The sequence below is a fragment of the Sinocyclocheilus rhinocerous genome, unplaced genomic scaffold, assembly GCF_001515625.1.
Source record: "Sinocyclocheilus rhinocerous isolate Xijiao unplaced genomic scaffold, SAMN03320098_v1.1 scaffold1131, whole genome shotgun sequence".
Classification (NCBI taxonomy): domain Eukaryota; kingdom Metazoa; phylum Chordata; class Actinopteri; order Cypriniformes; family Cyprinidae; genus Sinocyclocheilus; species Sinocyclocheilus rhinocerous.
Genome location: NW_015638568.1, coordinates 142027 through 166153, shown reverse-complemented (window position 1 = coordinate 166153; position 24127 = coordinate 142027). Strand labels below are relative to the sequence as shown.

Sequence of the window (24127 nt, the reverse complement as noted above, 5' to 3'; positions counted from 1 at the left end):
AGAGCAAATAAAGTGTAATGATATTAATAATTACAGTATTCTTCCACCAAACAATGTAGCTGTTCAGAAACAGTTGTGGTTGCAACAAAGTGGTTGCCAAGCAACACACAAAGTAAACAAATGTGTATGTTTGTAGAGTAATTTACAACAGCTTCGAACGCGGCTCAACCAATCAGAATCAAGGACTGGAACGATCCATTTTGTAATACACATTAGAGCTGCTCCATTGCTGTTTTCCTGTAATAATGCAGGGAACCATTCATTATACATAAATCTTGTAACAGCGATGAACACATTTTCTGAATTTAAAATTTTTTATCATCTGAAATGTGCTGCGACTTATATTCCAAAACGACTCGTATGCAATATGCAGTTAACGTCAAGCAATAGATGCACAATGCACACACACATTTGTATAGGTGCAGAATGAGAGAGACACGTATAGCTTAGTGCATTTCACACAGGCTGCTAGTTTCACTTTCGCTTTAAATAAAGTCCTATAGGCTTGACGTTAAAATAAATGTTATTTATAGTGAAAGGGATATTTGTTCGACAAGCTCATGCATCTATGCCGCCGCACGCTCAATCCACTTTGCTTATCAGCACATCAGCCATACATGTTGAATGTTTAACATTATATTAATTACATACATGTACTTCATAGACATCCTTAATCCTTAGAAATATCTAATAATAAAATATCTAAAAACAAATAAATTGTTATTTATTTATTGCACAAAAGCAACAAGAACAACTAAAATAAAAACTGTTAACAGGCGCAAACATAGGCAGAGTTTCTTTTTATAACACGTGTTTGCAGCGTTGAGCTATGTGGCCAATCACAGACGTATCTGTTGATTTCTGGAACGCAATTGCCAATCAGAAGTGTTTAAGTTAGAATCCACTCACTACTCCAAACGCCTGAGTTCTTGAGTTCTGGAGCAGGACTGAAAAATCCATCCTGCGCAGGTCTCTAGTGGGCTATCAGTTTTTGGTATCGGAGCATTTTAATGAGTACGAGTAGGAGTCCAGGTGCGCGGTATCGGTGCATCATGATCTTTAACTTTTATCTCTTTCCCACATCTGCAGTTCCCAACAGCGTTTGAGTTTAATGAACGTCTCCTGGTGGTAATCTTGGATCACCTGTACAGCTGCCGCTTTGGCACTTTCCTCTACAACTGTGAGAGTGCCCGTGAAAGCAATGTAAGAAATAACACACAAACACGCGCCACAAACAATTGGTGTGCCGGTGATATTAAACCACATTAATATATAAACCCTGAAGTTCCTTCCTACCCTGAATATCAGTAAAGTGTTATATTTTATAATACAATCCATAATTATTATTTTCACTGATTTTGCATACAGCCACTGAATGGTGGCCTTCCAAATACAGTAGAGCCAAAAGTTTGCGACCAGCAGAAAATGCATGCTTTTTGCATTTTTCTCATTTAATAAAATTGATAATTTTTTCCAGCAAAGGATTACAAATTAATTGATTTGAGCTGAATTGAGAATTTACTTGATATGTCTTAATCATTTTGTCATGATTTTAAAAAAAACAACCTTTGTTTATTTCCTGGTTTAACTAGATTTTGAATCTCAGATTAAAAATGTGGTCTTACTTTTGGACCTCACTGTATGTTAGTCTATAATTATCACATGCATTGTGGAAACAGGATGGATCTATTAAAATGCGCTGTACTCTACCTGTCTTTCTTTACCTTGATCACTCCTTTGTCTCTGAATCTCTGAAATCCAATCTTCTTCACTGCTTATTGGAGGCCAGTTGTCATCAGTGGGATATATTGGCCTTTTCTTTCTTTCTCTCACACGCACACATTGCTTTTTATTTCTCTCTGTGCTCATTGTGTGAAGTAGAGCATGAGTAAAAGGGATGCTTCACTGACTCTCAGTCGGAGTCGAATGCACTTTGGGGAGATGAAACATTCATTCTAAAGCCGTCCACCGCAACAACAATGTTAGGGAACACCGTCCCGCTTTACATCTACTGCTAAACAAAGGATTCAACACCTTACCTGCTGTATTACCAATATATTCAACAACTTAACAGCTGATTCTGTTGTACCAATATATTAAATCACCTGTACTTAAGTTCAAAAGACATATTAGAATGATTTCTGAAGGATAATGTGACATTGAAGACTGGAGTAATAACTGCTGAAAATGTGGCTTTAATCACTGGAATTAATACGTTAAAATATATAATCATAGAAAAGTTATTTTTAACTAGTAATATTTCACAGCATAACTGTACTGATATTGTACTTTGATCAAATTAATGCAGCCTTGGTGAGCATAAGAGACTTCTTTTAAAAAATTTCAAAATCTTAATTATTCCAAACTTTTGACTGGCAGTGTATATATTTAAACTCCTGTCATTTTCTTTAACATAGAATAATACTTAAGCTTCGCTTCAAATAATGGAGTAGTGTTTATTCAAAATGCCATCTTTCTGATTTTTCTATTCTTTTTTCTCTCCATTTTGTTTAATTAGAACGTTCGGGTGAAGACGGTGTCTCTGTGGTCTTTTGTCAACAGTGACACATCCTTGTATATAAACCCCTTCTACACTTCAGAATCCAGTCGTGTGCTTTACCCTGTTGCCAGCATGCGCCACCTAGAGCTTTGGGTGACTTATTACATCCGGTGGAACCCTCGCATACAACACCAGGTATCAACATACATTCACAGTCAGGTTGTGGCTTCTATAGCATTTTGTATGGTAATAAGCATTATTTAAGATTACTTTCTTAGGGTATATACAAACGGATGCTTAAAGGGGGGGGGAAGCATGTGCATCTTTTCTATAGTGGGTGTTTTTGCCTCTGGGTGGGATTGAGTGTTTGTGTGTGTGTGCGTGTGTGTGTGTGTGCACCCGATTCAGCGGTGCAGAAAATCCTCTCTCTCCAGTTTAATTACGTCCTGACTGGCACTGCAGTGAACTGTCACTCAGAATGTCCTTATCACCACACACACACACACACACGTGCATTCTGTTAAAGAGGTTTTGCAGGAGCCTCTCCAGCATTGGCATAAATAACCGTTTTACCACCTTAGTCATAACAAAGATTAATGCTGTTTACAATTTACATATTAAATGCTACAAAAACAATAGACCAGTAAAGACATTCAAATGTAGTGAGTACAATCCATAGTGCCACATTTGATTATTATAATTATCCAGCAAGCCATAGATTAATACAAAATGTTTGTCCGAGAACTAGTATTCCAGCATCCTAATGTGCATCACAAAACATTTTTATCATAAAAATTGAGATTTTCTTATTTGAAGTCAAAGAGTGTTTTTGCTGCCCTCTGGTGGCTATTTGACACAGTTGTCACTTCACATGTGTGCATGTTTGTGTATATTTGTGCATATCAGCAACAGAGTCCAGTGGAGCAGCGCTATAAGGAGCTACTGGCAATGAGGGATCAGTACCTGAAGAAACTGGAGGAACTACAGCTCTCAGACTCCACCCACTTGACAAACAGCTCCACCCCCAACGCTGCCACGCCCAATCAGCACATCACACACTTACAGACACCGTTTTGATCCCACTTGCAAGCTGTTACAGACATTGGAAATTTGTAAATAGCAATAGTGATAATTATGGTAACACAATTAGTAGTGATGTCTGCGATGAGTAACAAAACAATTATGCAATAAACCACAGTACGGCCTTCATCACGCAAAAAAAAAAAGTTAAACGAAAAGAGAAGCCTTAAAGTTGACAGTGCTGTTTTTTTCATGCCGCATACCGTGGACGAAAGTGAGTCAGATTACGTGTGTGTATCCCAGACGCCACTTGGATACTGCTTGGAATGGTCTTGTGACGATTGAAAGCGATCAAGTCGGACGGACATATGTGATTTATGTGTTGCGTTATGCGTGTTATTAGGGTTCTAAAGTGTAGATCTGAGTGAAGAACATTTTTGGATGTTGAGCACTAGTAAGATGGCATGTAAATGGTGTTTAGAGAGTGCTGGTCTTGTAAACTGTAGTCTGCATGGTGTCCAGTTAATCCAGTATGAAGCAGGGTCCTCAACCTTTGGTAGAGAAATCATTTCATTAGTATACTTGGTTTAACTGCTTGGCAAACTCAAATGGCTGACCTCAGAAGGTAAAGGAAGCAGATATGTTGTCCTCCGTATGATATGGTAGGAAAATGTTCTGAAGCAATTAACATTAGCTTGTTGAACAGAACCAGGTTTTTTTTTTTTTTAAGCGAGCGACGCGGATACCTTTTTGGTGCCTTTACTCATATCTGAGGTTTTCAGGTGTATATTTTTTAGAGAAACATTGTTTTTTCTTTATGGCAGCATCAGCGGTAGAATAGAATGATTTTCATTCACTGTGCGTTTGAGCAACAGGTCGTTTCTTCTCCTGCTGAGGTCTGGAGTTGAACAATTTGAAGCCCTACATGTTAGTGGCTTTTGGTTATACCCTGAAAAACAATGTGCAGTTGCCACGGAAAGCAAATATTTTGTTTCTGATGGAGCTGACAGTATTGCACCTAACGAGACGTAGCATAGTCTGCAAAGTCTTTTGGGTAGGATGGAGTGGCTGGGATATGAAGCGGTGTGATTGAGCTGTTCCAAATTCAGCCTTTTCCTGAGGAAGAGAGCGATGACTGACACGGGGTGATAGAGGAGGGCTACGGTGAGCCATTGCTCATGCTGCCACGGAAAACTGAACTTCTAAAGACTTTGACCTCAATGAGGATATGAAGTTTAAACCATAGTGTGTGTGAAGAAGACAAACAAGTTCAATAAACAAACAAACCATTTGCGGTTGGTTGTTTTTAGGGGGAAAAAGACAGAAATCTATTTTTTATTTTGTACAAGTACCAGAACGATGTAATTACCTCAAACAAAAACCTATTTTACTGTTGAAAGTTCTATTGTTGTAAAATATAATTATTTTATTCAGTGTAAAATTTGACCGTTTTATAAAAAGGAAAGTGATTAGAACATTTTTTTGGTTGGTTTTGGTAATTGTAGGTAGTTTGTTGGACATCCTCTTATAAGTATAATTTCCTTTCTTTTTTTTAATGGGCATTTAGGTTTTGCTTTGTAACATTTTAAAGATCTGAAAATGATCTGATTCTGTAGGGAATTCTTTTGTTCTCAATCCCATTGCATGAGATTGAGTGAAGGAAAGCTGCACTCTGAATTGTTTTTTTTCTGACATTATCTTAAGTTAGACATAATAGTTTAGAGGGTCTATTTTTGTTTTGTATTCCCACATGTATCCTTTATTTGTTGGCCAGCTATTGTTCTGTACATAATGCTGATTAAATTAATTTAAAGAGTTCACAAGGAAAAGACTGTATGCTCATTATTGTACTTCTCAGGCATTCTGATTGTATGACAGTGGGCTTTTTAACCCCTTAACTGTCACTCACATTTTTGAACATAGACGTGAAAGTGCACGATCCAAACTTAAAAATTTTTTAATTCATGAACGAAAACATTTTGTAACATGATATTGATGTACCATTTTCATGGTAATGCAATGTTTGATTTTAAAATGGGTTTCAATGGATGAATTTTGAGATTTAAAGTTTTCAGTTGATATATAATTTCTGATGATTTCTAAAGTGTGATAGAGAAAAAGGCAACAAAGAAGACTTTTTGACAAAGGTCAGAACTCCTGTTATGATGTAGATTTTTGAGGTGCACTCTTGTCAAAAATTAATCTATTACTTTTCCTACATAATTTTTAACAAAAACATTGGTAAAATATCTATTTAGGAGTCTTAGACCTTTCCAACGATATATAGTTTGTCATGATTAGATTAGGATTTAATTGTAATATAGTGAAGTAAACTTAGGCGTCCCACAGAGGGGACGGGTGACAGTTAAACGTTGCTTGCATTACTATTATATGCAGTACTACTTATTGCATATAAACCAACCAATGCAATTTCCTTTTTGTCTAGAATGACTGATCACCTTTAAAAAGATGTTATTCAAAACCTGCAAGCATGCATTGACTGCAATGAAAATGCATACTCTAATCACAAAAATTGATTTACTGTCACAGTGATAGATATAAAATTATTTCCAGACCATTTAATAAGCGCAAGCCTGATCTAAAAGCAAACAGATGTTTCCTTAGTTACATTAATGAGGTACATGCCTCAAGTTATCTATTACAATGTACTTTTTTATTGAAAATCAAAATACAGTAAAACCCGTTATATTTCCAATTATTACAATTTAAAATAACTTTTCTAGTGTGATGCATTTTCAAATGTAATTTATTTCTATTTTAAAATGTGATGTTAAAGCTGAATTTCCAGCAGCCATCAGTCTTCAGTGTCACGTGATCCTTTAGAAATCATTCTAATATGCTGATTTGATGCTCAAAATATGTTTCATGTGTATCAATGTTGAAAACGGTTGTGCTGCTTACTTTTTTGTGGAATCTGTGATACATTTGTTTACATTATTCTTTGTTGAGTATAGCGGGCATTTCAGAAGAACAGCATTTATTTTAAAAATATTAAGTATTCCAAATGTTTATGTTTAACCATCAATTGTGGTGGGGAAAATATATATGCATACGCACAATATATAGCTGCCGGTCTGTTAACGATCTAAATATGGGTTGTGGAGGGGGTTTGGTCATGGCTGCTTCCTTGACATAAATAAAAGAGAAACGTTATTTGTCAGCGGCAGCAGCAGAAGAACAGGAAGCAGAGAGGCGACCGCAGACTGCTGCACACGAACAGCCACATAGAGAGGACTTCCTAGACACACAGATTCTGCTGTCAGACTAGAGGAAGCTAAAAGACATTCACATCTTACACGACGGAGCTCGGGAAGGTGGGAAATGGAGAAACAGCAGCATTCGTCGGGTTCAGAGAGTCCGGTGCTGCCGCCTGTCCCGCGCAAACCGCGGAACCTCGGAGGAGGAATCCCTGCATCTCGACAAGACGGCGTGGATTCATTAGACAGGTTACAAGACTTGATTTTATGCTCAAATGTACAATTATATATGTATTTTTCATAAATAAAGCCATCTACGGTGTGCACGTGCGCGATTCAGGCACGCCTTTTGTGATGGCGAGATAAAACGCGTCCTATATATATATTGTTTATTGTTATGATATTTACCTTGATGTATACTGTACATTAGTTTGTTTCTGCTCAGATAACACTGATATAGTTAGCCTATGACTTGTGTGACGAATAAGTGATAACATTAACTGAAACAATAAGACATAAAAGCCTTTTTAAAGCCAAAATGCAAGATGTTATATATTAATTATAAGTTATAATATATTTTGTTGCATTTTTCAGCAATGAAAGATCAGACTGTGTGACACATTTATCTGACCTCATATGGCCATCTGTCATATTTAGTCCACAGACCACAGGATGTCAGTACTGCACATTAATACTTGCAACTGTGCCAGTATGGAGCTTGTAGTTTCACATAATAACAGCTAATGGCAGATGTATTGACTGAAGCACTTGCTTGAGTGTTTTTTGATTTATTTATTTTTTTGCTCACACAGTCCTGGATCTCATGTGGAGTGGTGTAAACAGCTGATAGCGGCCACTATCTCCAGCCAGATCTCTGGCGGTGTCCCTCCAGAAGCCATTACCCGTGAATACAAGGTTAAAGGATGTTTTTCACTCAAAATCAGACCTTTATTGTATAGAATAAGCAAGCGATAATGTACAGCCAGTTGGTTGATATTACTAAATAAACCCATGAGGGGTGATAAGGACCCATGAGCGGGTTTGTTTTGTGATAATGGCCAACTGACTGTACATTATCCCAACTTATTACTCTGCTGCTTACCAAATAATAAATAAACACATGGAAGTGAAATATTGATTTGAGTTGAAATTTTTTAGATTATATTTTATTGTCATACTTTGTATGTTATATTTACACGTAGAAACATAGTATTCAAAATGAGTGTGGCCAAGTGTTTTTTTGTGTGTGTCTCAGAGAGAGCCATTATGATATTGTGTTTTGATCGACAGGTTGGGAAGAAGATAGATTTCAGGGTAAGGGGGATGGAAGTGGGGTGTTTGTCAGTTTGCTTTAAAAGGACCAACGCTTTGACCTGTTTTGAGCTGTGAATTAGAAATTATGTATAACACTACAAATATATAACTACTGTTTGTGCACACTTATTCTGCTTTCTTTGTGTGTGTTCAGTATGGTATTTTGCACACTGTCTTTTTGTTATGTGTTTGTCTTCTGTTCATGTGCCCTTCTTTATGCTTAATCGAGGTGTTAAAGGATGAATCTGATGAAGAAATTTCTTGTCATATTTTATCACATTCAAAATGAAAAACGTATTTGCATAAAAATTAAGCCTGTTTTTAAGATACAATTGTTGCTGTCTGCTGTATTTTCAGACAAATTCTTTTCTTATGTAAATCTGTTTTTACAGAAATTAAAATGTAAGATTAATTTACATTTTTAAACACGTTATATGCACATTTTAGTAAATTGTGCTGCTCACAGAAATCTCCAGTTCATTGCTCTGGGATATTCTGTAAAGCTTGTCTGAGATGGCAACATTGATAAATATGATAAATACATGCTTAATATTTTTGCTTATTATTTTCAGGATTCTTTAAAAAATAGAAAGTTCAGAGGAACACCATTTATTTGAAATAGGATTTCTTTTTTTTTGTAATGATGTAAACATCTTACTGTCACTTTTAGTCAATTTAATGCATTATTGGTGAATAAAAGTATTAATTTAAAATTTTTTTTTAAAGGTTTTGGACAACTTACTGACCCAACACTTTTAAAAGGTAGTGTGTGTATACTTTAATAATTAATATAATAGTATATAATTATTAACACATTAAATTAATGAGAATGAGATTTTTTACATAGATAGTAGGTAGTAGATAATATTAATGGTCCTAAAAATAGACTTCATTTTTTTCCTTGCAAACTGCAAATTTTTTTTCTTCTGATTTTGGGGTAAAATATGACTTGGACATTTCTTGACATTCAGTCTAATGTGTGTTAAATCTGCGTGCCTTTGCGCCTACATGTTCATGAAGGTGTGTGTGTTTGTAACTCATTTTTGTCTGATGTCTGTGTGTGATCTCCAGGTTTCCAGGAGGCCAAACTTGAGGGTAAGGCTAAAGATCAAGAATCTGTATTGAAACGCATCAGAAGCATCATTTGAATTATTTAGTTGCCATTAGCTCAGATCTGCTAGTGAAGTAGTGATGGCTGAGCAGCTGTATGTTTTTCGTTTTCTCTCTTCCTCCTTAAATCACACTTCCTGTCTCTGTGTGAGGATCTGACCTATCAGCCCCAAAGAGCAACTATTATCTTTGTTGCATTCTCTCTCTTTCTCTTTCCAAAACAAACATTTAAACCACAGGAACTTTTTAACAAACATTTTCTTTCTCCTCTTTTTCCTTTCTTTCTTTCTGTCACATAATCTGTATTCTTCCGCGTCCGATGCTCAGTCTCAGGACTCTGATGAAGATGACTATGAACTGCCGTCTCACACTGCGGCAAGTTACTCTTGCTTCAACACTACTTGCTTACTCTAACTTTCCTCGGTCTCTCCTCTGTTTCCACTCACTCAATTATTTTACTGCTGTCAAGCTCTTTGTCAAGCCTTTACATCAGCCCAGACTTTATGGTAGCAGCTATATTATTATGAGAAAACACACTACTTTTCAAAAGTTTGAGGTCAGAAAAAAATGCATACTTTTATTCAGCAAGGATGCATTAAATTGATGACAATTTTTGTAACAACGCAAATACCTTTACTATTTCAAATAAATAAAATCATGGTTTCCACAAGCATAACCAATTTAACTGTGATAATGATAAGAAATTTTTTCTTGAACACTAAATCAGCATATCATAATGATTTCTGAAGGATCATGTGACACTGAATACTGGAGTAATGATGCTGAAAATTCAACACTGCCTTCACAGGAATAAGCTACATTTTGAATATATATATTAATATAGAAAACTGTTTTTAAAAATATTAATCCTGTTTCACAATATTACTATTTTACAGTATTTTTGTTCAGATAAGCCTTGGTGAGCTTAAGGGACTTTCAAAATCATTTTAAAAAATCGTACTGACCCCAAACTTTTGAACGGTAGTGTATGAACAAGATATTAGCAGAATAAAGTAACTGCTGTGTGAATTTTGAGAGGTTTTGTCTTTTTTACCCTGTAGCAGGTTTTCAAGGATGTACGAAGGCAGGCGCCCATGGATGAAGTCCCACTGGTCCCTGGAGAGACCATCAAAACCACTGGTATGTCGGACCATTCGTGGTGACACTTGTTTCCTGTTTCTGTTTGTATCGTGGTGTTGGGTAACATTTGTTATCTTCTGTCCCTGCAGTTAAAGATGTGATGTATATCTGTCCTTTCACTGGAGCTGTGACCGGCACACTCATAGTCACAGACTACAAACTCTACTTTGTCAGTCTAGAACGGGTACGAAGAAAAAAAACAGTTTTTTATTCTCTTTGTCTATGTCAAGATCAACATAGTGTCTTGATATTGTGTTATATGCCCAAATGATGAAATTAAACATTAAAGTTAAATAGATGTCTTATTCCATCCATCTCTGCAGGACGCTCCTTTCATATTGGATGTGAACCTGGGTGCCATCAGCAGGCTGGAGACTATCAGTGTACAGAGTCTTGGGGAGAATACTAGTGGCATGGAGATCGTCTGTAAGGTCAGATGCACCACGTTCCACCCACATGCTAGTCTATTTCACCCATAGTAAACATCCACCTTCAACAATAGAGCTCAGTGTCAGTGTTTGGATTAAACACAGGGACTGTCTACAGGGGTTGTGAAAATCTTACTGACTCCAAACTTTTCAATGGTAAAGTACAAAAATATTTATTCAAAATATGTGACCCTGGACCACAAAACCAGTCATGAGGGTACATTTTTCGAAATTGAGATTTATACATCATCTGAAAGCTGAATAAATAAGCTTTCCATTGATGTATGTTTTGTTAGGATAGGAAAATATTTTGGCCAAGATACAACTATTTGAAAATCTGGAATCTGAGGGTGCAAAAAAAATCAAAATATTGAGAAAATCGCCTTTAAAGTTGTCCAAATGAAGTTCTTAGCCATGCATATTACTAATCAAAAATTAAGTTTTGATATATTTACGGTAGGAAATTTACAAAATATCTTCATGGAACATGATCTTTACTTAATATCCTAATGATTTTTGGCATTAAAGAAAAAAATTTTTTTTTGACCCATACAATATATTTTTGGCTATTGCTACATTGGTCACATATTTATTTTATTTTAAATTATATATATTTTTTATATTGAATGATAATCATTATTATAAACATCATACTCCAGAATACAAAGTAAATAAAGCAAATCAATATTTACATCAGTATTTTAGGGAACATAATGAATAAAAAAAAATTGCTGTGGTTTTTATTAGTCGTGTTTTCAAATTGTTGTCTGAAGCATGAAATGTGAATCTTATTAAAGGAAAATAGATCTGACACAATTTAGTTTCATTTCAAAAGTAAAAAACTGCAATCTGTCCATACCAATGTTTTGTGATTTGTCTCAATAGGACATGAGGAGTCCAAGGTTTGCTTATAAAAAGGAAGAACAGAGTAACCTGGAGATTTTGGAGGTGTTGACCAAGTATGCCTTCCCCCTGTCCAATGAGCTGGTATGTCATAACTCCTGTCAGAGCAGTGATTGGCTACTGGATCTGTCAGTAATTACTTGAGTGCAGTTGGTTCATTTCTCCACAATCCATTTGTTCCTTTTTCTTTTGCAGTCTTTATTCGCTTTCCAATACAAAGAGCAGTTTCCAGAGGATGGATGGAAGGTTTATGATCCAGTGGCAGAGTATAAAAGAATGGTGAGATGTGCTGCCCATCACTGGAAAAGAATAGACTTGTCTGACTGAATTCATCCTTTATATAGTTCTCTTTTCTCTTCTTTTCTCTCTCCACACTGTCTGCAGGGTTTGCCAAATGAGAGCTGGACCATCAGTAAGATCAACAGTAATTATGAAGTGTGTGACACTTACCCTGCTCTGCTCGTCACCCCAACCAGTATTAAGGAGGAGGAGATCAAACGAGTGGCCTCTTTCAGAGTGAAACACCGTATACCGGTAAGTGAGGGTGTGTGTTTTTGCAACATTACTTTACATATCATCTTTTTTTCCACCTAATATTTGATTTTACACATTGCAGTCTAGGGTTGTCAGCATTTCACATTAGTTATACATTCAACAACATAGTCCTCAGAGAAAGTGAATTATGGACACTATTGTTCGAAAGGGGTTGTGTTTTAAAAAAAAAATTTATACTTCATGACATTTAAAAACAGTAAAGGCATTTCTAATTCAAAATAAATGCTGCTCTCTTGAACTTTCTATTCATCAAAAAAATCCTGAAACCAATTGGAAATATTATTGAGCACAAAATTAGCATATTAGAATGGTTTCTGAAGGATCATGTGACACTGAAGACTGGAGTAATGAAGCTTCACCATCTTAGGAATAACTTACATTTTAACATTTCTAAAAATACAAAACAAATAGAAAACTCTATTGCAAAAACTCTCACTGCAGTGTCTGCATAGACTCCATGATGACATGTGGGGCATTTTTCTTCACTTTTGGTGGCATTTTTTGCCTGAGCCCTGTTTAATTTCCAATATTGTTCTATACTAATACCAGTTAAATTTTCCCAGTAATTATTGAAGTAGTCAGGGGTAAAATGTAGATGAAAAAAATGCTAATCACAACCCCCCCCATCGAAGAAATAAATGAAGTGAACATGTGAGCATTCAAAAGCTGTCTGGACTCCTGTGCCTCATTTTCTCTTTTAGGTCCTCTCATGGATCCATCCAGAAACTCAGGCCACTATAGTTCGCTGTAGTCAGCCCATGGTGGGCCCGACAGACCGCCGATGTAAGGAGGATGAGCATTACCTCCAGACCATCATGGATGCCAATGCACAGTCCCATAAACTCACCATATTTGATGCTCGACAGAGCATTGTGGCTGATAATCACAAGGTAATAGTGATTTCCTTCACTGATGTTTTTTCAGTTCAGTTCAGTTCATGTTGCAGAGTGAAAATAACATGCTGCTAGGACTGGGCGATATAGCTAAAAAAAAATTATCACAATATAATGTTTCATATCGTTCAGTATCGATAATTATTGAAAATTTTTTATAACCTTTCTTAAACAGAGAACAGTAGAATTTTTTTTTTTATTTAACCACTGTTTTTTTTTATTTACCCAATTTATTAAGACAAACAACAACTTATTTTAGTCTTAACAAACAAAATAACAAATAGAACAAAATAACAAAATAAAATGTAAACAAATATCTCCTTTCTTATATTTTTGAGCCGCTTTGTGATATCATAAAGCCCGGAAAACAAACGCTGTAGTCCAAACGAGCCGTTCGTTGTAGTTCTTGAAAAGGGATTTTTAAAAAACTAAATATCTCCCTTTGGAGTGGACTTTGAGATTTGTAACTTTCTAGATCTTTTTAATGCCCAAACATACACACGACACACTGACTAAAATTTAAAAAGTGAAAAAGCATAATAGGACCCCTTTAAGGAAACTTTTGGCCTGTCTCCTGAGGCCACAGGAGGGCGCAATGAGCAATATAAAGCAACTCGTTAAATTGCTTATTCAATGCAATGAAATAACGATAAAAAGTGCATACCGTCTAAACTAATATTTATAAATCAAATATCATTTCGTATATTGTATAATTATGAACAAAACAGCATTATGTATTTATGCATAGCTTAATACAAATAGCCAAAGCACCGATCACACGATTGCATGTAAAACATATGAGACGCAGTGGAATGGAATAAAACCCCCACAAATTATCGAGATATGTTTTCTAAAAGTTGAACCTCCTTTAACTTTACATGGCTTTCTGTTCATCCCTTGTGCGAGACGCAAGTGCAACAGTCATAGTTATGCGTCTCAAGAACAGGCCGAATATGTGTTCTGTGTGAATGGCTTGGTTTCAGTTTTAACCTAAACAATATCTTCTCCGCATTGAGCTTCTATATTTCTCTAATATTTTGAATGAAAAATGCAGCAGCGGCGCATCTTGTGGGCTCAATCTTGTGGGTTCAACAAAAACATTAAAATGCAACAACGACACTTACATCATCCTCACCGCATCTCGTGCGCCACTGATAAGGCTCCCTGACGCACACCTAAAATTCAAATACACCGTTTTTGCATTCGAATGCGAATTTATTTTAAATTCGACTAATATTCCTTTTTTGATTCACAGTCTCCTCATCGCAGGCAGGCACGGTGTCCTGACATTTTATCCTACCCGTCAGATTCTCTGTTGGCTGCCTGCTTGTTACTCATAACACGCGCCTTTAAATGAAAAAAGCGTGAAACTATCGTGCGATATATCGAACATTTTTTCTATGATGGTGTACCGTCGATAAATATCGATACTTTTTTATCGCCCAGGCCTACATGCTGCTAAGTATTTTTGAGGGAAAATGTAGGAAAAAGATTTGTATGCCTCTTTCACACATAATGCACACACGCTCGTGTTGTTTTGCGCAAATGTAGTTTTAAATTATTGAGTAGCCATCTGTGCTAATGTATATCTGAAGATCCTGTCAGGAGATAAAAATGGAAGCCAAGAATCTTCTCTAACTATTTTCTGCTGTTTCATGCCTCAGGCTAAGGATGGAGGTTATGAGAATGAGAATTTCTACCCCAACATGGAGCTGAATTTCCTGGAGATCCCAAACATTCATGTTATGAGAGAGTCTCTGCGTAAGCTGAAGGAGGTGGTCTACCCTACCATGGACGAGCCCCACTGGCATTCCGCCATAGATGCCACACACTGGCTGGAGTACATACGAGTAAACACCAACTCTAATCTTTATTCCTACAATATGAATTAATAGTGGACATTTTTGTTCTCCTACTCGCCTTTATAAGCATATGTTTGAAACCTCTACGTGAGTATATGATTTAGTCATATACAGAGTGGCTGCAAAAAGCATTTAGCCACTCTTAGAAATATATGAATTTCAATGTTAGAAAACATCAATTGGCATTAGCAAAGAAATGGTGCCAGACTTTTTTTAAGAACTAAGAAATTTCCTTTGATGAGCCCTTTTTACCAACTTGCCCCAAGAAACAGGATTTAGTGGATGTAGTCAGTTCCCCATAAGTCTGAATCAGAAAGTAAAGCCAGGTGCACACTTTTACAATTGTTGCTTGTCAGACTATACGCACATGATCCCAGCTATAAGCCGTGTCACATTGAGGGATCTCAGCTGTCATTAATGTCAGACTGTACAATGTTCAAGATTCACTAAAAATGGAGTGTCCAGAGTTTTACATCATCAATCTGTGACACGTTCTGTGATGGTGAGCCGCATTCACACATGGAATTTAAATGGTGACAATCAAACAAAAGCAGTCTCTAGCTTTAATTTTGATCATGGCTTGCCTTGAATAGAAAAAAAAAAACATGTGTGTGGAGTAAGTGCTAGTTTGTTGTTGCATTAATAAGGTCATCAGGTTCAATTTCATCTTAACCTCCTGGGGTCGACGGTGGCGCCGGCGCCACCACGTGCATGTTTTACTGATAAGAGCAAAAAGAACTTTAAATGCTCGTTCATTTTTGTTTGTACACATAAGAGTAATACACCATTCGAATCTGTAAAGGGTCTACTTTTATTTGTGTACACTCACAATATCAACAAAACATTGTGCTTTTGCAAAATAAAGAAAATATACAGGGTTTCTCAAAAACACAATCACGTACATACATGCTACTCACATATTATTGTAGCCCAGTTTGTGCTGATTACAGTGTTATTAAACTTTAGACATTCAAATGTTTGTAAGCAACTGAAAAAAGCACAAATGTCAGGGCATGTCAAAACTTTTCCAGGCCCCAAAACACCCTCGACCCCAGAGGGTTAATGGTCATCGGCTGTCGGTGAACATGATAAACTAGCGATCAAATTGCGAGATTTGTCTCAGATGGCCGAATCATGGCATACAGTGTGCACCCAGTTTAAAACGATTAGATGCTTTTAAAGGAATCAACTCTCTCTCTCTTTCTAGCTGTTGCTTGCTGGTGCGGTGAAGATTGCAGATAAGGTTGAGTCGAGTAAGAGCTCTGTGGTGGTGCACTGCAGTGACGGCTGGGACCGCACAGCTCAGCTCACCTCTCTGGCCATGCTGATGCTGGATTCATACTACAGGACTCTCAGGGGCTTCCAGGTGCTGCTGGAGAAGGAATGGATCAGCTTCGGACACAAGTTTGCTGCGGTGAGGGAACCTGAGTGTGAAAGAGACTCTATATGGGGTATAAAACTGAATTCAGCCAGTCAGGCGGGCATGTTATTGAGTGTTATCAGTGTTGGAAATAGTATAAAAGAAGGAAATGATCAGCCCGTTTCTCAGAGAAGGGACAGAGAGGTGTGGAATAAAGGTAAATTATGTGAAAAATAATGCGTTTTTTAAAAAACGAAGCATTAACATGTTAGACTGCACCCCATAAACACAATCAAGCCTAGAAAAAACCCAGTGAACCACCCCTTTAAAATGTTATGTTTGTGTTAAATGGATACTGATGTTTTGGAACTCACTATGAATGTCTTTATAATGTGTTCTCAGTTTCCCACTGCCTTTGAGTTTAATGAGCTCTTCCTCATCACCATCCTGGATCACCTCTACAGCTGCCTGTTTGGTACATTCCTTTACAACAGTGAACAAGAGCGAGTGGAAAAGGCATGTACCACTGTGTCAACCCTGGGATGGATTAGTAGTAGTTTTGATGGACCAATGCTGAAATTTTCAAATCTTTCTTCTGTTTTTAGGAAGTGAACAGTAAAACGGTGTCTTTGTGGTCCTACATCAATAGCCAGCCAGAGGACTTCACCAACCCCTTTTATGTAAACTATGAAAACCATGTTCTGTACCCTCTGGCCAGTCTCAGACATTTGGAGCTCTGGGTTGGATACTACGTACGCTGGAACCCCCGCATGAGACCACAGGTGCACAATGTTCTCAACACATTAGCAAAGCTTAAACAATGCATGTAAACAATTAGTAGAATCACATGATTGCTAGTTTACTAAAACTAGAGCTTTTCTAACAGACACCAGCTCTCTGAGGAAACTGAAATGTGGTTTGTGTATTCTCTTTTGATCAGATGCCTGTGCATCAGAACCTGAAGGAGCTGCTGTATCTGCGTGCAGAGCTACAGAGGAAGGTGGAGGAGTTACAGAAAGAAGCATCTTCATCACGCTCGATCTCCTCTTCATCAGAGCATGCATATTCTCCATCACATGGCGGTATACCTCTACACACCTCTGTGTAAAGCACGTGCAATGCTCGCATTAGAGAATTCATCATTCACAGAAAGTGTAGAAGAAATCTGTAGGTTACAGTAAACATAGTAATGTGAAGTCTAAATCTATTGTTCGTTTCTCTCTGGATAATGCCTCAGGCAGGATATATGGAGGCCCAGCACATACACATGTGAAAACGTGCATGAACACCCAAAAAGAGGACAGTCTCCCACACAATTCAGGTTCATTTTGGTTGTTTGGAAGTGCTCTCATAGACTTCCTTCTGATCAGATAACCAAGAAAGCTTTTGATCGTGATTGAGGTTATGAAAAATAGGCCGGGATTTTAACTTGACTTGTAATTATTGACATAAGTTTTAATAATTTATTTGTATGTAGTCAAAATAATATGATTATCTTTTTGTGTTTTAATCACAGCATTTCTGTGACATTGTGCTTTTTCTGTTGTTTTTGTGTAATAGTTTTTCTTCACTGCCTCAGCATTGCCTGCCTTTGTGCCAATACCAAGTTCAACCTTTTAACTTTTCACATCACTTTTAGTTCTTTATAAAATCTTACATGAGCATCTCGTTCCTCTACCTGTGATTTTACTAGATAAATTTTTATATATAAGGAATGGGGATTTGAATATTGCTGTTGCGATACTGCCATTTTGGAACCACATACTGCATTTGTCTTTGTTTTTCTGTTGCACTTGTTAGTATGAAAGTGGAATTAGGTTTTAATGTGCACACCCTATTACTGCACTACTACTGTACTTTCATGTACTACTGAAATCTGTTTACACAAGGTAAATATGGACCATATATATCAAACCCATGTTTGATTAAACAAAGAAAAGTTATCGGTGAATCGCTCCCATGTTTATGTTGTTACTATTTAATTGTAATCATGGGTGTTTTGACTTTACAAATGGCCAACAGTTCAGATCATTTGAACAAGGGATGCCATATAATGTTTGAAAAAATAACAATTACATGTAATAATTATAATGCACCTTTAAAAAAAAAAAGAATATATTGTTTTATTTTAGTTTTTTTCTTTTATGAGTGTATTTTTGTTTTTGTGCAACCCTGGTTATTCTTTGTACATGCAAATTTGTTTACTTCTGTTAAAAAAAATTGACTCCAGAAACTTGCAACCAGACTTGAAGAAAAATAAATAGGAAAGAATCAAAGACAAGATAAATAGTTTATTATTGGGTTTCTGTATGCTGATTTTTTTTTTTTTACCACCAAGTATAACAAGTGAGATACAGAGTGAAATTTGAGTACATTTGAATATTAAAATGTCTAGAAGAGGATTGCCAGTTGATACCTGTGTAATTAATTGTGTTTTCATCACAGTCTGTATTTGAGTGAGCAGGCACTGATAAAAACTGTGAGGTTTAATTCTGAAAGTCAATATTTCTGAGGTTTACGTCAAAGCAGAATTTTAGTTCATTCAATGACAGATAAACCTATGGCTTTACAGTCTAATCTGTGGCAGTACCATGATGCAAGAACTAAACTGGCAGTGCAAATCAAGACATTTCAGAAACTATCATCCCAATAACAAATTTCTCAAGTTCATAAATAAACCCAGTACACAAGAAAAACCTTTAATATCTACAGCTAGAATCTGAAACATGCATATCAGTACAGTTCGGCGTGTACACCCTTGTTTTGACAAAATTGCAACTATACTGGCCAAACGACACCAGAGAGCCCAGAGATCCTTACAAATGCAACATCCACCATACGAACTACTAGTGCCCAGAAATGTAGATGGTCAATTGAAGGAATTAGGGAGGTTTTAACAGATACATAATGCACCCAAGCAATAAATCTGGAAGCAGTTCATCACAAACAGGTGATAATGTTGTCGAAAATGTTCAAGACACTTGTGAATTTCCACATTTGCCTTAACCGAGACTGTTGTATCTTTCACTCAGCTGTTTCAAATTCATTCCACTGGATCACTAGACTCACACCAAAGTCAAAGAACATGCAAAAAGGCAAAACCCATCACATTTCATCTTTGGTGTTCTTCATTTCTTACAAGTGTAGCACCAAAAAAGCTACATTGTTCTGGTAGCCAAAGCAGTAAAAAGAGTTACATTCAGCTAACATTCTCTTTGTTGGTTTTCACCCTAGATACTGTACAAAAGCCTTTAAGGGAAAGTACCAGGCAACATTCTGTGCCGATATGTCTTTGACATCGTTACCATTCGCAAGACTTGTAAATCTGCTTTATCTTGGGCATGCGAGTTAACAATATTTCAGATCAGTTCAATCTGCAATAGAGTGTTACGGTGAGGTCACATTTACTGGAACTTTTTTGTGGTCGAAATTTCAATAAGAATCCATGTGATCAGGAATTTTGCGCGAGGGCAACATTTTGTTCGGATGCAGAATTCGCAGTTTGTCACACAAATTAACAGAAAGCTGCGTGGTTTGAAAGTGATCTGCGTGATCAATCAGCCTTTGACGGTGGACATTTTTGGCCACAAATTTCGGTGAATGTGACCACACCTTTAAACTGGAACAACGTACATAACCTAGTACGTCTAGTTTGTAGACATTCAAGTGAGGCAGCCCTTCTAACGGTCGTGACTGTTAGTGCTGTGTTAGTAAACTAGCGTGTCTTCCCTAATGTTAGCGTGGTAAGGCATTGGGAAGGAAAGCACCATTGGCAAGGGCTTGGGTTAGGGGGAAACAAAGGTGCACCTGAATTCACAGTGAAAAACAACAGCTACAGGAAAATCTGGAGCATCTCAACTGGGCCAGAGGATGGTAAGGACTGTGCTGCTCTTTAATCCAGTTTTGCTAACTCTACTTACTTCTAGATGGTGACCTTCCAAATCAGAAGAAATGAAGGGTCTAGTCAAGCTCTGTGGCACCAACGCAGGAACCTTGGCTAACGAAGAGGGAAAATTAGCAAAACAGGAAAGCAGCTAGGGACTCATTAAGGCAATAGCACAACTAGCGAGGGTGTAACAGGTCTCTAAAAAGTCTGAAAGCTAAAGCTGAAACATGCTACAAACGATACAAACACTAAGCTAGGGCGAAAAACTACTCCCCGTAATCCAAAAAGAGTGGGGGGCACAAACATTTATGTACATTTACTGCTACAAGTGTAAATAGAGATACACTGATACAACGGTTTGAGTACAAACTTGGAAACGGTATGCAATATACAAGCACATTAACCCCTTAAAACCCCACAAAAGGCAATGGATCAGAATTAGCGATAGGAAGAGTTACTACACTGCTTAACATGTGCTAACATGAAAACACAACTTCGGTTACGAGTTACTTCACGCTAATGTATCTACTCATTCTGATCTCGCCGAATCAAACTATTCCTCAAAATAAGGAATCGGAACCACTGACATCCAACTAACACACACAAAAGCAGTCAACACGGCTTCTTCATCAACACACGTCACATCTTCACAGTTATACCCATTTTAGTCATCGTTTCGTTTTTTTAAAAAGCAAATTAGAAGGAAGCAGCTGTTGGTTAGTTTTTGACTTCAGTTGTTCGTCGTTTTTTTCCCCTCAAAAAGACATTAGTAAAAAGTTATCTAAGACACAAAAACCTGCATATATGTGTAACAATCTTCACGTTGCTCTGTGAAAGCAAGGCAAATATATACAGATCATGTTAAAACAACAACAACATCCTTCAAGAATCCTTCATCTTTTTTTTCAATTGCAGATTCCACAACAATGGATCTTGTTAAGCCTGTCTTGCCGTTAAAAAGTAAGGAAAACAGTCTTGACCTTTAAAAGCATATTTCTATGATTATCCAATCAGATGTTTTTGTAAACCTTGGATTAATCACTTGTATCACTGTTCATTAATATGCATTTGTGCACAATAGGAATGAGCAGCTAAATTGACAAACAAAAAGACTGTAGCGCAGTATGTGTGGGACTCTTTGTATGGGCCTCTGTAAAAAGACCCAAGTGAGATTTCTTGGGTCTCAGCAGATTATGCTAAAATTCATTATTAGGTGTTTTCCAATTCATAGCAATATTATTGCAAACAGGCTTACTGCATTGTTGCATGTGAACAGTTAAAATAGAATTTAATTAAAAATGATTACACTATGTTTAAGGTTGATTTAAACAGTCACATTGGTACTTCAAAAAGGGAGTTGTGGTGTAAATGTGCCAGGAAATACAGTGGCATTCAAATGGGAGAACAATGATTTAGAACTGCGCCCTCTTCAGTTTGGATGATGCATTTCAGATTACACCGCATTTTCCTCTGTTGGCGGCTCAGCGTTGGGAGGCTGGAGAAGAGTTTGTTGAACTGCAGTAGGAAGGAAAATAATGCAATTATTATTAATCATTCTATCAAGTATACTGTATATATATAAATATAAACAGATCACAACTTCAGGACTAAATTGAAGGTGCAGTAAGTGCAATTCAAGAAAGTAATTTTTTTTTAGCGAATAGGGTACTTATACAACGGCATCTGTAACCGACGCTTTTGCATCATGCTACATCCTCGCCAGAAAGTGACAATCTAAGGCCACAATTGTTTAGAAAAATGAACATAATGAATTAAAAAAAAAAATTGAAACAAATTATAAAAATCACCACTGGCAAAAATAAAACCTGTCTGCCTATGCAGTAGAAACAATTCTTTTTCTTTCTTTTTTTTTTAAATCGGTGCTAGACGACTAGAAAAAAAACCATAATGCATTGGGCTCGATACAAAAATGCGGAAGTATGGGTTGGCAGACTTTTGCTGACAAATAAACTCTGATATCTTGGTGCAAGTAACAAGGAAAAAGAATACACATTGGTTATTACTTACACCACCAACATTGTAACAATACAAAGTTAAACATCTTTGAATTTAGCCTTTAAATATCACCCAAAAATGTTAAATGAAGACATTTACCTCATAAATTCAACATAAACGGGGTCAATACCTTGTGGCTCCTGTGCAACTACAGCATCTGGGGCATCTGCTTTCACCATATCTGCATTCAGACTCTCTGTGGAGAGATAAAGCACATGATAATGAATGAATTGAAAAACACAAGCCGCGTGGTACAATTACAAAGAAAATGTGTTTGTCTTTACGCTGTATGCTGAAGCACAACTTCTTCTTCTGGTACGAGATGTAACCGCTCACTGCACCGGCCAGAGCCATAGCAATAGCGCTCACAATACCAGCAATGGTTCCAGTCTCAGCCATGGTGTCTATGAATGAACACATAGGCCACTATTTAAAGATTTAACTGGACCAAATTAGCAAATGCTATACAGGATGTTCTTCTAATAGCCCTAAATAGGCTACTACTTAACACAATCATACCGTAGTTGTCATCAGCATGATCCAAACCACTGCCACTATGTCCGCCACTACTTCCACCTCTTCCACCTGTGGAAATATGAACACTTCAAATGACATTCCTACAGTTGGCCAATTATTGTTTATTTTATTTGACATGTCGCACAATGTGAGGATCTGTCAGGCAGTTTCAGTTTGTCACCTTTGCCTTTGTCGGGTTTGTAGGAGTTATCATTGCCCACATCTGCAAGGTCTGCATCTGAGAATTCACTACCTGAGAAGTTGGAAAAGACCATTAGCCTGGGGAAAAGTACATGAAAAGTACTCATGCATGGCCCAGGCTTGGGTTTACTAATCCTATCAGCTTTGAATCAGAGACCCAAGTGATCTAAAGAACTAAGGTGAAGCTTTTGTGACCCCAAAAGAGGAAAAGCCCAGTACTCCAACACTGCAGGAAACAGAAAGCTGAGCTGCCGACTAGGGCTGGGCCAAAAAAATTGTTCGATTTAATTTTGATTCTCGAGATGAATCGAACTTTTTCTGTGTTTATTTCCGCAAAAAGTTTAATATAATATACTTCCGGTTTTAAATTAATTAACGTGAATCCTATTATTACCAGTATTTTCCTCTAGATGGCGCTCTCGTTTACCTTACACTCTTGACTTGCAGCTCAACGCAAATAAAGAGCAGGAGGGAACCGATTATCTCTTCCACTTTACTAAAAATTACAGCACGAAATGAACACGAATTGACATCAAAAGGTATGGTGAGAAAGACAGTACAACTTACTGAAATGTATCATGTTTCAAGACGTCATTGAAACTCTGGAAAGCAATTTAATATCCATAGCGTGTTATTTAGCAAGAAATAACTACTTTTGATAAATAAATGCACTATATTAATATTCATTATATTTTACTTAACCCATTCCTTATGTCGCAATTATGCAATGGACATTTGAATAAATCTGTCATGAAAAACGTTTTCATGACAAAAGCCACCGTTTTAATGATGATTATATATCGATAACCAAATTAGAAAGCAGAGACATCCCTTGTTTTTTTTTTAAATGTTTTTTTTTCAAAGCAAATGAAAACTGATGACGATTATTATTATTATTGATTACTATATCTAAAAATAAATAGCAATTTAATTTAATCTCTGTTGTTAAATATAATAGTAAAGTACCAGGTAAAGGGTTCCCTGTATATTTCACAGAGATCATTTTTTTCCTTAAAGGGGTCATATGATGTTGCTAAAAAGAACATTATTTTGTGTATTTGGTGTAATGAAATGTGTTTATGCAGTTTAAGGTTAAAAAAACATTATTTTCCACATACTGTACATTATTGTTTCTCCTCTATGCCCCGCCTTTCTGAAACACGTCGATTTTTACAAAGCTCATCGGTCTGAAAAGCGAGGTGTGC

At 36.8% G+C, this 24127-nt stretch overlaps 2 protein-coding genes and 1 pseudogene across 3 annotated transcripts in view; 2 read left to right on the top strand and 1 right to left on the bottom strand.

Annotated features, from left to right (window-relative positions):
* The window catches only part of LOC107749798 (myotubularin-like), a 31356-nt gene extending 25959 nt beyond the window's left edge, over nt 1-5397 (top strand). For both annotated transcript variants that reach the window (XM_016564976.1, XM_016564975.1), the window contains 3 exons: nt 1090-1203; nt 2519-2695; nt 3407-5397. In XM_016564976.1, coding sequence (XP_016420462.1) covers nt 1090-1203; nt 2519-2695; nt 3407-3577 — 462 coding nt within the window. In that variant the 3' untranslated portion in view covers nt 3578-5397. The remainder of the gene's footprint in view (nt 1-1089; nt 1204-2518; nt 2696-3406) is intronic.
* A 1084-nt stretch (nt 5398-6481) lies between these two features.
* On the top strand, nt 6482-18417 carry LOC107749800 (myotubularin-related protein 1-like; annotated as a pseudogene).
* Nucleotides 18418-18574: 157 nt separating this feature from the next.
* Nucleotides 18575-24127, bottom strand: part of LOC107749801 (CD99 antigen-like protein 2) — a 20746-nt gene continuing 15193 nt past the window's right edge. Inside the window, exons 8-12 of the mRNA XM_016564978.1 lie at nt 22903-22974; nt 22725-22790; nt 22490-22609; nt 22336-22401; nt 18575-21704 (exon numbers count right to left, since the gene is read on the bottom strand). Of these exons, the coding sequence (XP_016420464.1) occupies nt 21643-21704; nt 22336-22401; nt 22490-22609; nt 22725-22790; nt 22903-22974 (386 nt within the window). The 3' untranslated portion in view covers nt 18575-21642. The remainder of the gene's footprint in view (nt 21705-22335; nt 22402-22489; nt 22610-22724; nt 22791-22902; nt 22975-24127) is intronic.